At 55.8% G+C, this 14,113-nt stretch overlaps 1 protein-coding gene across 1 annotated transcript in view; it reads left to right on the plus strand.

Annotated features, from left to right (window-relative positions):
• Nucleotides 1-1,256: 1,256 nt before the first annotated feature.
• The window catches only part of LOC127036283 (uncharacterized), a 63,758-nt gene continuing 50,901 nt past the window's right edge, over nucleotides 1,257-14,113 (plus strand). The window contains exons 1-9 of the mRNA XM_050927092.1: nucleotides 1,257-1,671; nucleotides 3,722-3,809; nucleotides 4,419-4,576; nucleotides 5,136-5,266; nucleotides 6,452-6,576; nucleotides 7,817-7,987; nucleotides 10,787-10,891; nucleotides 11,619-11,759; nucleotides 12,869-13,276. Of these exons, the coding sequence (XP_050783049.1) occupies nucleotides 1,576-1,671; nucleotides 3,722-3,809; nucleotides 4,419-4,576; nucleotides 5,136-5,266; nucleotides 6,452-6,576; nucleotides 7,817-7,987; nucleotides 10,787-10,891; nucleotides 11,619-11,759; nucleotides 12,869-13,276 (1,423 nt within the window). The 5' untranslated portion in view covers nucleotides 1,257-1,575. The remainder of the gene's footprint in view (nucleotides 1,672-3,721; nucleotides 3,810-4,418; nucleotides 4,577-5,135; nucleotides 5,267-6,451; nucleotides 6,577-7,816; nucleotides 7,988-10,786; nucleotides 10,892-11,618; nucleotides 11,760-12,868; nucleotides 13,277-14,113) is intronic.

Consider the following 14,113-nt stretch of genomic DNA (forward strand, 5'->3'; position numbering starts at 1 on the left):
GAACCAAAGGGGTTTCTAATGCCCCTGATGAGTATCAGAGGAGTAGCCATGTTAGTCTGGATCTGTAAAAGCAGCAAAGAGTCCTGTGGCATCTTATAGACTAACAGACATATTGGAGCATGAGCTTTCGTGGGTGAATACCCACTTCGTTGGATGCATGTAGTGGAAATTTCCAGGGGCAGGTATATATATGCAAGCAAGAAGCAGGCTAGAGATAACAAGGTTAGTTCAATCAGGGAGGATGAGGCATATTCTCACCAGTAACTGCACCCCGCCCCATAGTAACTCTAACTCAGGAACCAATCCATGCAACAAACCTCGATGCCAACTCTGCCCCCATATCTACACCAGTGACACCATCACAGGACCTAACCAGATCAGCCACGCCATCACCGGTTCATTCACCTGTACATCCACCAATGTAATATACGCCATCATATGCCAGCAATGCCCCTCTGCTATGTACATTGGCCAAACTAGACAGTCCCTACATAAACGGATAAATGGACACAAATCAGATATCAGGAATGGCAATATACAAAAACCCGTAGGAGAACACTTCAATCTCCCTGGATACACAATAGCAGATTTTAAGGTAGCCATCCTGCAGCAAAAAAGTTTTAGGACCAGACTTCAAAGAGAAACTGCTGAGCTTCAGTTCATCTGCAAATTTGACACCATCAGCTCAGGATTAAACAAAGACTGTGAATGGCTAGCCAACTACAAAAGCAGTTTCTCCTCCCTTGGTGTTTACACCTCAACTGCTAGAAGAGGGCCTCATCCTCCCTGATTGAACTAACTTCGTTATCTCTAGCCTGCTTCTTGCTTGAATATGTATACCTGCCCCTGGAAATTTCCACTACATGCATCCAACGAAGTGGGTATTCACCCACGAAAGCTCATGCTTCAATACGTCTGTTAGTCTATAAGGTGCTACAGGACTCTTTGCTGTTTTATAGAGCCCCTGTGGAGGAGCTGGAACAAGCCATGCCAGTAACAATGCAGTTTTGCTGGTATAAGCTGCGTGCACAACAGAGTGCTCTACTGCTAGAACTGGCCTGGCAAGTGCTCTGAGTGTATTCTTGGCCCCAGTCTGGCTTCAGGCCACATTTTTTTAACCAGCCTGGCACATGGGTGTTTGTTGGGTGGTGGACACACCCCTCTATGTGGTTTCCCACCCCTCCTTCCTTCAAGATTTCTGTGCGGTTAGACATCCTGAAGAAGAAACGTTTCTTCTAATACCCAGAGGCAGCAACTACACCTTCGTATTCTTAACTACCTGGGCAGGCAAAAGGGATGTTTTAATTGTCAAGTTAGTTCAGCATGAAATTGCCCATCAACATCCAGGCAGGCGTGTTTGAAGCTGTATTTCAGCTTCGGGGGAAGGCCAGGGGGACTAGGCTAAAGCATGGCTTCCACTCTGTCAGCCTGTGTCTGGACAGAGCTTGTCAGGGCGTTAAGCCAACTCAGCTGGACTAATGTGATTGCAACACCCCCCTCTGGCCCATCACATAGGGGCGCTCAGGGCACAAAGTGGCCGTGCCAGTGGGCTAACTGCTCCTGTGTGTTCGGGAGATGACAGTGCTGGGGGCGGCCTGCAGGGGCCCCACAATGCTCTGGGAAAGGAGCAGAGGAGAACCAAGGAAGAGCCTGGAAAGGACTGGAAAGCAGGTGAGCGCTGCGTGTATGATATGTGTGTTTGCATGGGCATGTGTGAGTCAGTGTGCATGCATGTACATGTGTGCTTATGTGTGTGTGCTTCCACTCAGCCATTTGGGCAGATGCGGGTCGTGTCCCTGGGGGTGGGGGAGGGTTTGGGTGGGTGAGGGCCATGTTCCAGGGGGGTGAGTGAGGGTTTGGGCAGATGAGGAGCATGTCCAGGGGGGTGGGGGAGTGTTTGGGTGGGTGAGGGCCATGTTCCCGGGGGGCAGAGTTTGGGCAGATGAGGGGCGTCTCCGGGGGGGTGGGTGAGGGTTTGGGTTGGTGAGAGCCATGTTCCGGGGGAGGGGGAGGGGTTGGGCGGATGAGGGGCGTCTCCAGGGGGTGGGTGAGGGCCATGTTCCGGGGGAGGTGGCGGATGAGGGGTGTGTCTTAGGCAGTGGGGGAGTGGGGTGATGGAGTGCATGTTCCTGGAGTGGGAGAGGGTTTGGGTGGAGGAGGGGCATGTCCAGGGTGGCAGGGGAGTGTTTGGGTGGGTGAGGGCCATGTTCTGGGGGTCAGGGTTTGGGCGATGAGAGGTGTCTCTGGGGCGGTGGGTGAGGGCCATGTTCGGGTGGGGAGGGGTTGGGCGGATGAGGGGTGTGTCTTAGGCAGTGGGGGAGTGGGGTGATGGAGTGCATGTTCCTGGAATGGGGGAGTGTTTGGGTGGAGGAGGGGCATGTCCAGGGTGGCGGGGGAGTGTTTGGGTGGGTGAGGGCCAGCCATGTTCCGCGGGGGCAGGGTTTGGGCGATGAGGGGTGTCTCCGGGGCGGTGGGTGAGGGCTTGGGTGGGTGAGGGCCATGTTCGGGTGGGGAGGGGTTGGGCAGATGAGGGGTGTGTCTTAGGCAGTGGGGGAGTGGGGTGATGGAGTGCATGTTCCTGGAATGGGGGAGTGTTTGGGTGGGTGAGGGGCATGTCCAGGGTGGCGGGGGAGTGTTTGGGTGGGTGAGGGCCATGTTCTGGGGGTCAGGGTTTGGGCGATGAAGGGTGTCTCCGGGGCGGTGGGTGAGGGCTTGGGTGGGTGAGGGCCATGTTCGGGTGGGGAAGGGTTGGGCGGATGAGGGGTGTGTCTTAGGCAGTGGGGGCGTGGGGTGATGGAGTGCATGTTCCTGGAGTGGGGGAGTGTTTGGGTGGGTGAGGGGCATGTCCAGGGTGGCGGGGGAGTGTTTGGGTGGGTGAGGGCCATGTTCTGGGGGTCAGGGTTTGGGCGATGAAGGGTGTCTCCGGGGCGGTGGGTGAGGGCCATGTTCGGGTGGGGAGGGGTTGGGCGGATGAGGGGTGTGTCTTAGGCAGTGGGGGCGTGGGGTGATGGAGTGCATGTTCCTGGAGTGGGGGAGGGTTTGGGGAGCTGCAGAGGGTGGCTGTGTCTGTGGGACCGTCGCTGTTCTGGGTGAGACGGGGGTCTGAGTGCTGTGGAGAAGAGCCAGGCCATAGGCTCTCAGGCCCGGCCCCCTGAAGGGAGCCAAAAGGGGCAGCTTGCCTCTCCTAGCCCCACTGCAGTGCCAAGGGCTGTGCCAGAAGCCCTCGGGCACTCTGCCCATGGCTCTTCATACACACAGAACAGCAGCGCGCCTGAGGGCGGAAGTGGCGTTCAGCAGGGGGCTTGATGAGCTGAGGCCTAGCGAGATGGGGCCGGCATTTTCCAGATTTGCTTCTGATGCTGGGTGCCCCCGTCTGTGGGAGTTCAGCTCGAGGCCCCCAGGCATTCAGCGCCCACAGGCTACGGCTCTCGGTGCAGTGATGCGCCGATGGCCACCGAGGTTGGCATTTGGGCCTGAGGGTTTGTTTTTATGAATTTCTGCCCAGCCCCAGTAGGAAGTACTGAACTGGGAATGGGATTGAGTTTGCTGCCTCCGCAGTGGAGCTGGGGGTCTGGCAGGGCTATGCCTGCGAGCTGTGGGGATGCTGCCATGCAGGGCCTGGACTGCAGGGTAGAGTTGGGGGGACTTTGCTCCCACCCAGCAACTTCAGAGACCCCGAAGGAGAGCGCAGAGGGTGACTGTGGCTGTGCTTTGATTTCAGCTGGACATAGCCTCTGCCATGGGGAGGGCTGGCTGTTGCTGGCGTATGGCCGTCCGAGTGGCCCTGGAGCTGACCCTGGCCAGCTGTGGTGAGGAAATGGGGGGGCAGAAGGAGGTGTGGGGCTGAGGAAACAGCCTGCCTGGTTGATTTCTGCCAGTTCCTTGTGCGTGGTGGCCTGTGCCTCCTACTCGGCCCCAAGGAGCCAGCCCTGTGGAGAGGCCCCCTGGGCCTGCCCCAGAACAGCTCTGGTTTAACTGATAAGACCCTTCCCGTCCCCTAGTGCGTCACCTCACAGGATCCACGAGCACCTGACAAGCTCCTGTTCAGGCATGTGTCAGGCAGAAGGCACCTGCGTGCTCTGCACCGTGCAACAGCAGAGCCTCCAGGGAAGCCAGCGGGACGCTGCCTCCAGAGCAAACAGGCAGCCTCTGCTCTGGCCTGTACAGGATTTTCTCTGCCCCACTCACAGCAACCCTGAGCCCATAACAAACAATAGCCTGTAGCGTTGGCTCGGCTGCCAAACCCCTTCGTCTCGTCTCCGCTTGGAGTCCCTGCCTTGTCCGAGCTGGCCTGTGCTGGCCGTACCGCAGGGACCTTGCCAAGTCTGTGCACGGGGGGCCAAGGCGAGGGTGACGGGGCCTGTGAGGCAGAGACTCCATGTTGAGGTGCAAGCCCTCCTTTTTCGCTTGCTGTCCAGCAGTGTGGGGGCTGTGCCCGGCCAGCTGGCTGCCATACAGGAACACGCTTTGCCTCTTTGTCTCGGCCAAGGGGCCTGCCCTTTCCTGGAGCCAGGCCAGAGCCTTCTGCCAGGAGAGAAAGGCAGAATTAATTGTCATCAGGGATTACAAGAAGCAGGTAAGGGCCGAGCCCCAGGCGTGTGCAGGGAGGGAGGCTTGGCTGAGCGGGAGGGAAATACAGAGAGCTGTACTCGAGTCGAGCTGCTCCCTGCACCGGGGACGGGAGAATGGGCAGCTTACGCCCTGGCACATTCCAGAGCGCAGTCCAATACAGAAGAGGGACGGGTTAATCTGCGGGTCACTTGCAGGGATAGTTCATGTTAGTGTGGGGCTGGGTTAATGCGCATGGCAGTCAGGCTCAGTTCATAGAGGCACAGATGTTACAGCCACGTAACAATCTCCGAGATCCCCCCTCAGAGCCACAGCAGGGTTCGACTCAGGGCTCAGATTCATTGTTCATGTTGGGGACAGGGCCTATATTAGCCAGGAGGCAGCCGCATAGCGACCCACACTGCCCAGCCCAAATACCAGGGCCTGCATTGCTGTGCCACCCCTTCTCCTGCCCTCCCTATTTCCTACCCTTCCCCACTCAACACACTGGTGCGTGAGGCTGATACGCAGCACCTTTCTGCATCCCCTGACTCTGGCTTTGTTTCCCTTTGCCTCTGTTGGTGCAGATTTTCCTGACGGAGCTCACGGACCATGGAAGAGGGCCTGGATCTCAGTACTGGATGGGGCTGGCCCGGCTCGCAGGAGAGGCTGAGCTCACCTGGGTTGATGGCACCCCAATTTCAAAGAGCTGGTACAGGTAGGAGAAGAAGCCACACTTGGAATTCCAGAGCACTCTTAACCCACTGATCAGGCCTGGGATTGGAGCCTTGCAGAACCCTGTTCCTGGGGGCTCCTGCAGCTCCTTTCCTTGTGTAGCAGATGGAGTGAATCATGGTGTTGCCGGCAGATAACTGCCTGAGGCCAAGCAACAGCGGGGGGGTCCGTCGCCTGGTGTGCCGCGCCAATAAACACACCAGGGTGGAGAAGCAAACCAAGTTTATTTGAGATCTCAAAGCGGTGCAGGGAGGCTGACGCCTCAAATCAAGCACGATCAAAACAAGCAGTCTGTTCCTTTATATCCCATGAGAACTTTTCTTGCTGACTAACAATTCCCCATTTCCCCTCCCTCTTCTGTACAGCTGCAGCATTCTCTTCTCACACACTCCTTTGTTTTCCCCCTCCCTCTCCCCCTTTCTGCTACAGAGACATGTATGCTGTATCTAAAAGCGGCCTTGAAACTTGCTTCTATTTAGCTCCAGTGTGTTACAGCAGGGAACTGGCTGTTACAATCAGAAAACTAACTGCTGACATTACATTTTACAGCTCTTAACATATTAGGTTACACTAGGTTACACAAAGTGTTTAACATGGAGGAACATTGGTTCACTGAGGCCTACAACAGGAGGGCTTCATTGACACTTGTGGTCTACCACCCCCCCGAGTTACCTAGGGTTATGCCAGAGTGACACCAACAATGGTATCCCTGAGAGGGACATGATGTGACTGATGGGGCTGGCTGGCTTGTTTGTCACATCCCCATTAGTTCAGCCAGAGCCCACTTTGTCTCTGTGGATTGTGAGACTCCTGAAGCACCAGGCCTACAGTTCTTAGCAGCAGGGACCTGTGGGTAATGTCCAGAGGGAAGGTCCAAGAGTTGCATGAGTGGGATGGAGTTGGGAGCTTTGGCCCTGTGTCTCTGTTCGGGGCAGTCACTCGGCTTTGCTCTCTGTGAGCAGCTCCAGGTGCTCCTAGCTTTCACAGGGTTATTGAAAACATGGGGGAAGCATATTTGGTTCTGATTTGTGCATGTTCTGTGCCTGGCAGGGAATACATGGCTATCTGTTCTGTTTTCTCTTGTGGCTGTTCTGGGTGAGAAGTCCCAGCCTCTAGTTCTGACTAATCCCCCCATCCTCCTGGGGTTTCCATGCCTTTTGTCTCTCAGGAATTGGTTGTGGAGCCACCCCAAGGACAAACACTGTGTGCAGCTTGTGGGCTTCTACCTCAACCAGTGGAGAGACTGGGACTGCAACAGCACCAGCTCCTTCATCTGTGAGATGCCAGCTACGGGTAGGGGGAACAGCTGAATGGACAAACAGGCAACTTCAGGGAAATCTTTCCAGCACAGATAGATGGACAGATCATAGAATCTCAGGGTTGGAAGGGACCTCAGGAGGTCACCTAATCCAACCCCCTGCTCAAAGCAGGACAAGTCCCCAGACAGATTTTTACCCCTGTTCCCTAAGTGGCCCCCTCAAGGATTGAACTGACAACCCTGGGTTTAGGAGGCCAATGCTCAAACCACTGAGCTATCACTCCTTCTGGGGTCCCTGCCACAGATACAGACAGATGGACAAAAAACTTTGGCGACCTTTCCCTGGAGCTCATGGGCAGTGGGTATCATAGGCCAGGGGAGGCTAAGCCTCCCCAAACTGCCAGGTGTGGCCATGCCTATGATCTGCCTCAAAGTCCCCTCCTTCATCCTGCTTTTCGCCTGCGGCCCCAGCTGAGGCTGCTCCTCTTTCTGCCCTTGCTCAGCCTCTCCCCCAAAGGGGGAAGGGGCTAGGGCGGGCTGGCCAGCGGCCTGGGACTTGGGGCAGGTGGGGCCAGTGCTCGGGCTGGCCAGCTGGCACTGGGGCCACCCATCAGGGCCGGCTTTATGACCTATGCGGCCCGATTCCAATATTGGGTGGCAGTCTGGGGCTTCAGCGGCACTTCACGGTGGGGGGCCCGCTCCAAGTCTTCCATGGCACCGAAGGACCCCCCCCCGAAATGCTGCTGAAGACCCCTGGAGCAAAACTCTTGCCACTAAAATGCCACCGAAGACCTCCAGAGCAAAACTCCTGCCACCGAAATGCCGCCTAAGACCGCCGGAGTGGGGCCCTCTTAGGCACAGGGCCCTCTTAGGCACAGGGCCCAATTCCGGGGAATCGGATGAATCGGCTTAAAGCCGCCACTGCCACCGGCTCTCCAGGCCTGAGGCTGGCTGGCTTGGGCTGGCCAGTCAGGCAGGATTCGGGCTGGCCAGTGGACCAGGACTCAGGGCGTCTGGGGTGGGGCTCCTCTGGCCATAGTGGGGGGCTCAGGGCTTCAGCCAGGGAGGAGGGTGGATGGGATGGGATGGGATGGGGTGGGATAGGGCCTCAGGTGGAAGGGGTGGGGACTAGCCTTCCCAGGTCGGGCGTTCAAGTGCCGCCCATGGAGCTGCAGGGAGAGCAGGGCCAGGCTGGGCTGGGGAAGGCACTGTCTGGCACGGTGGGACAGGATCTCCTGCTGTCCCTGATTAGTGTCTGATCTCTTTCTCTCCTAGATGCCTTCCCCAGCTCCGTGAGGGCTGTGCATTTCCGCTCCCACTGCTACACATTCCACTTCCCTGCGCTCTGGGAAATGAGGACTTGGCCGCAAGCTTTGGCTTTTTGCAAGCAGTCTGGGGGGAGCCTAGCAAGTGTCCAAGGTGAAGATGAAAACGTCTTCCTGTCTGGTAGGGAGCCTGTGCAGGGGACCCCATTTCACTGAGAACAAAGTGAATGAAGGTATCCAGTGGACAATAAGCAGAGGGAGGAGGAAGCCCTGAAGTCTCAGGGTTTGTCTGGATGGCAAGGCTATTGTAAAATCAGTTGGGTGTTCAATGTAAAGCACAGCAGCTAGTCCATGCTAGCTCCCCAGGTGGATACGCTTCCAAAGGGACTTAAGCTAAACTGCACCCTTAGGGCACATCTGCACTGCAGTCAGGAGTGTGATTGCAGCTCAAGTAGGCAGACCAAGGCTAGCATAGTTAAAAATAGCTATGATTATGGTGTGGCAGAGACCCCAACTGGGCTAGCAACACAAATACAGGCCCAGGGTTCCAGGCGGGCTTGACCAGCCTGTGCCACTGTGGCTCTAGGTTTAGCAGCACTAGTTAGAGTAACACTAGCTGGGGTCAAGTATCAGAGGGGTAGCCATGTTAGTCTGGATCTGTAAAAGCAGCAAAGAATCCTGTGACACCTTATAGACTAACAGACGTTTTGGAGCATGAGCTTTCGTGGGTGAATACCCACTTTGTCAGATGCATGTAGTGGAAATTTCCAGGGGCTGGTATATATATACAGGCAAGCTAGAGATAATGAAGTTAGTTCAATCAGGGAGGATGAGGCCCTGTTCTAGCAGTTGAGGTATGAAAACCAAGGGAGGAGAAACTGGTTTTGTAGTTGGCAAGCCATTCACAGTCTTTGTTTAATCCTGAGCTGATGGTGTCAAATTTGCAGATGAACTGAAGCTCAGCAGTTTCTCTTTGAAGTCTGGTCCTGAAGCTTTTTTGCTGCAGGATGGCCACCTTAAGGTCTGCTATAGTGTGGCCAGGGAGGTTGAAGTGTTCTCCTACAGGTTTTGTATATTGCCATTCCTAATATCTGATTTGTGTCCGTTTATCCTTTTCCATAGCAACTGTCTAGTTTGGCCGATGTACATAGCAGAGGGGCATTGCTGGCATATGATGGCATATATTACATTGGTGGACATGCAGTTTATCTTCAAAGAGAAACTGCTGAGCTTCAGTTCATCTGCAAATTTGACACCATCAGCTCAGGATTAAACAAAGACTGTGAACGGCTTGCCAACTACAAAACCAGTTTCTCCTCCCTTGGTTTTCACACCTCAACTGCTAGAACAGGGCCTCATCCTCCCTGAGTGAACTAACCTCATTATCTCTAGCTTGCCTGCATATATATACCTGGCCCTGGAAATTTCCACTACATGCATCTGACAAAGTGGGTATTCACCCACGAAAGCTCATGCTCCAAAACATCTGTTAGTCTACAAGGTGCCACAGGATTCTTTGCTGCTTTTACTAGCTGGGGTATCCATCACCCCTCCAGCTGCGATGTAGACGTATCCTTCCTGCAGAATAAGACTGCCCACCTGGGGGCTATTGCACAATAGCTTTTCCAGGCTGTTTCCTGGCCGGCACATGCAGATACTGCCAGGGAAGCAGAGAGGCACTGGACAGAGAGATAACATAGAAGGGGCTATTCAGATTGGAAGAACCAATGGCTGGGACAGGACAGTATCATGACTCCAGCAGGGGCTGATTCCTGATGCTTAAAAGCAAAGCAGTCCCCCATGAGAGCAGACTGTGGGGCTGGGCTGGGATTTCTCAGTTTCTCCCTGTACCATGAGGGTCAGGAGCTTTTGCCATTTCATTCTAACTCAAGTCACTGCAGAGACAATTCTGCTAACTGACTCTCTGCTCCTTGCCCTGACTCTCCCTAATTGCTGCACTGCTGTCCTGAGGCAGGGAGGCCAAGCATCCATCATGTGATGGGCAAACCCTCAAGCACCTGGACGTTCAAACACCTGAACAGTTTGAGTGATTCTTTGAAAAGTCTCAGAGTCATTTAGGATTCCTTCTCCTTTCCTTCCCTTTCCTTCCCTTCCTTTCCCTCTATCTTAGAGTCTCATCTATTGCCCTCCTTGCCCCCAGACCCACAGTGCTCTGACCCGTCTTTCTGACCTCTGACTTATGCCACCAGCCTCACTCTGCTGGGCTCTACTCTATTCACCTTTTGCACATTCATGGGCACCTTCAGGTTACAGGTCTTGAGAATACAGGGTCCCCAGCTCCCCATCTAGCCCCAGACCTTAGAACCTGGGGAAACTGGGAGACAGCAGCTGAGCCAACAGATTGCCAGGTCTGCGGAGAGCAGGAGAGGCATTTCAGCCAAGGTCTGTTAGCGTCTGTCTACACTACTGTTAGACACCAGTGGCTGGCCCATGTCAGCTGACTTAGGCTGCGGGGCTGTTTAATTGCAGCATGGATGTTCCAGCTGAGGCTGCAGTCTGAGCTCTATGTCCCCTCCACCTCACAGAGTCCTAGAGCCTCAGCCCCAGCTCGAGCCAGAATAGCTACAGAGCCAGATTGACAAAGGTATTCAGGCACCTAAAGGTGCAGAGCGGTGCCTAACTCCCATCCTAGCTGCATCTTTAGGTGCCTAAATACCTTGGGAAATCTGGACCTCCGTTCCCCATCTATCTCACGGGGATAGCAGCACTGCCCCAGGGGTGTGAAGAGGGCCTCAGACAGTGCTGGGATGGGGGCCATGTAGCACCCTAGGGAGAGAGAGGGTTATTTTAGTACAACTGCATTTTCCAGCCTGATTTGCTTTTGCTTTTCTCTGAAATTTTTAAGGGGCTCAGTGAGAAAAGGCCCCTTTGCTGAAGCACGGTGTTCAGCTGAAGTGGTTGGGAACAGGCTCTGTCCTGGCATTCAGTGATGGCTATGTGCAATGCATGTGTATTGTAGATGCCTTTCCTGCAGATGGCTGGCATATGTGGATTGGACTGCAGTTCAGCACGGCGTGGCGATGGAGCGACACCACTGTCCCTGTCTACTACAAGTGGCATCATCGTAGGTGTTACCCCACTGGCTCTCCTGGGGCTCTCCTCTTAGCAAAGCAGACAATGTCAGTCAGCCATGCTGGCCCTCCTCTGCCAATGGACCCCAGTGCTGAGATGCTCTTCCACTCCTGCCCTGCTCCCAAAGCTCCGGAGATGCCCCTCAGCCAGGACCTGCACCCCCCTTGCTGCTCCAAGTCAGGACACCCCCCTCCCCCCGAGCTCAGTGACATGTCTATGATATGAACATCCCTCCATGAGAAGCTACAACAGGCTCCCCAAACTCTCCTTCACCAGGGCCCAGAGACAGGGCCGGCTCCAGGCCCCAGCATGCCAGGTGTGTGCTTGGGGCGGCATGCTGCGGGGGGCGCTCTGCCGGTTGCCGGGAGGGTGGCAGGCGGCTCTGGTGGACCTCCCGCAGGCGTCCCTGCAGAGGGTCCGCTGGTCTCACGGCTCCGGTGGAGCATCCACAGGCAAGCCTGCGGGAGGTCCACCAGAGCCGCGGGACCGGCGAGCAGCAGAACACCCCCCCGCAGCGTGCCGCTGTGCTTGGGGCAGCAAAATGGCTAGAGCCGGCCTTGCCCAGAGACAGGAGCTGTGTGAGCTCACCCTCTAGTGCCCCCCATCCCACAGCTCCTGCTATTGCTTAGGTGCCCTGGAGTCTTGACTGAGGTTGCCGGGCATTAGAAGAGATTCCACAGTCCATAGCAAATATAGTTTCCTCTCTTCTCTTGAAGCAGCCGTGGCTAATCTGTCTGGCCAGTGTGCAGTAATGGCTCTCCGCCCATCTGACCTTTCTCGACACGGAACATGGGAGACCAGAGGGTGCGACACCGAGCCCCCTACCAGAGCCACTGGCTTCTTCTGCAAATACAGCCATGGTGAGTGGGATGCAGGCTCGCACAGCCAGGTGACCTGAGCACACAAAGGGGCTGTCTTGTGGAATGTGGCTCTTATCCTAGGGTCAGGGTTGCCTAGAGCCCCCCAGCTATGCCTCTTGTACCTCATGACACACTTGGGCCTGTGGTCAGGTTTCCAGTAAGCGCTAGCCAGATTGGGGCAACATGTCTGGGCTGTGCAGAGAAAACAGGAATTCCTGTCCAAAGAGGATGGATTTTTTTCCCTACACCAGTGAAAGCTGGGGCTGATGCGAGGATTTAGGAACTCTGTGGTGCTGAGAACTGGAGCGCTGCATGCAGCATGTTCACGTGCCAGGGGGCCGGCAGGTTCAGGGCACAGCTGGAATAGGATACGTATCATGCTGTTTGCCACTGAGCATGGTCTTTTTATTGGGAAATTCATAGGAACGTAGTACTGGACGGGACCTCCTGCCTGGATCATCGGGTCCAGTCACTGCAGTCATAGGCAACCCTATCATGTTTCCCCAGCCTCCTGGCAAAATGGGAGGGGATGGGAATGTTTGCCCTATGAGAACATGAATATTGTTGGGTTTGTTTGGTGAGGACTGGCTGGCCCATGGCCCTGACAATGGGGTACAGAGACTTTCACCTCCAGGCCATGGGCCAGCCTGGCCGGGTCAGCGGTGCAGGGGTGTGCAGTTCTCATCTGCTGGGTGGGAGGGGGACTTGGTACAATAAGATGCTGGTGCCAGTCTGAGGCCAAGGGCAGAGGTCCCCTGCCCCCAGTAAGAAGCACCATTCAGCTCCCTTGTTAGCAGCCTTTGCAGACAGGCCAGTCCCTGAGCTCCTTTTTCACCCATGCAAGGGGGCTCCGGTGAGGCCCATGGGCAGTGGAATGCTTGCTGTGCTTTGGTCTCAATCTCCAGGCTGGCAGCACCTGGACAAGATGCAGAAAGACTCGTGGTCCAGACCCTGTGCTGTTCCCACCCTGGCACTGGCTGCTGACGGGAACATTGCTGTTAGCCCCACTCAGAGCCCAAGCTCCGCTTAGCTCTCTGGAAAGGAGGCTGCATGGGGTGAGAGCTTCAGAATGCAGCCTGCAGCTAACCCAGTGTGTGCTTCATTGCCAGGTTCCTGCGGGCTCCCTGCTCCCGTGGAGTTCCCCCTCCCTGGTGGGATGGGCCCGTACGCCACGGCTGATGTCGTTTTCTCCTTGCCCCACTATTCTGTGTGCACTGTGATGCTGACCAAGGCCTACACCAGGGCAGCGCTCTTCCAGCTGCACCTAGAGTCCAATGCCACGCATGTGTATGGCAGCATGGCTGCTGAATTCACCGGGGCTTCGGTGCAGAAGGAGTTAGTTCCGGTGCCCTTTGCCGTTGGGCTCAGTACATGGGGCTTCATCACTTTCCCGGCTGGCATGATTGGCTTCTTCAACCACCAGGAGCATTTCCGAGTGTTCAGTGACCGGGCCATCTCCTTTGCCAACCTTGGCTCCTTGCTGATCTCTGGAGTGACCGTGGCTAATGCATCTCTAGGTAAACACATGCTGGGAGCTGCGTTAGAAAGAGAAAGCCGAGCTCATTGGTTCCAATCCGACCCAGGCCAGCAGTGATCGTGGGGGCTGTGTGAAGTGAATTGGTGGTCTCAGTCCATTTCCTCGTGGCCACTGATTTGTTTGGTGGGGACTGGCTGGCCCATGGCACTGGTTGGGGTACAGAGACTTTCACCTCCGGGCCATGAGTGCCAGCCTGGCCAGGTCAGTGGTGTAATGCAATTCTTGTCTGTTGGGTAGTCCAGAGAGCAGGCAGGGCCACAGAGACGAACTGCCCCTCTCTCCCCTCCAGAGCAGGTTGGAGGCTCATTGCAGGGGAGGTGTTAGTGAGGGGAAGTTTGGCCTGCCATTGCCTATGCTGTGCTTGTTTCCCCTGAAGCTGGTTCATCCCCAGGGCTTTCAATCTGATGTTTTCATTAGCACCAAGATGCATATGTGTGCAGCGTGCCGGGGACACCGGCCTGGAAGAGTCCTATTGACCCTCTGGCGGTCGGCTGCCAGGCCTGCCCACTGCCCCAAGGATAGCTCCAAGGCCCCTGCCTGGTGTGGTTTTACGCTGCAGTCAGCAAAGTTTCGATGCTGAGGAGCCAGCTGATATCCTAGGGCAGGGGAGCTGCATTCATTCTGCCTGAGGTGTGGGAGGCTGGCTTCTGCGGCACGTCTCCTTGGAACAGGGGTGGCAGAAACAGACCCTTCTGAGTCAGCAGATCCCCAGGAACGTCAAGGGGCAGAACTGTCCCCACTTGCAGGTCTCAGGGCCCCAGTTTCCACAGCCCAGGTGTCTCTGGGTCCGAACTCCCCCACCCCAGGGGCAGCTGGG

This window comes from Gopherus flavomarginatus, chromosome 17 (assembly GCF_025201925.1).
Source record: "Gopherus flavomarginatus isolate rGopFla2 chromosome 17, rGopFla2.mat.asm, whole genome shotgun sequence".
Lineage (NCBI taxonomy): Eukaryota > Metazoa > Chordata > Testudines > Testudinidae > Gopherus > Gopherus flavomarginatus.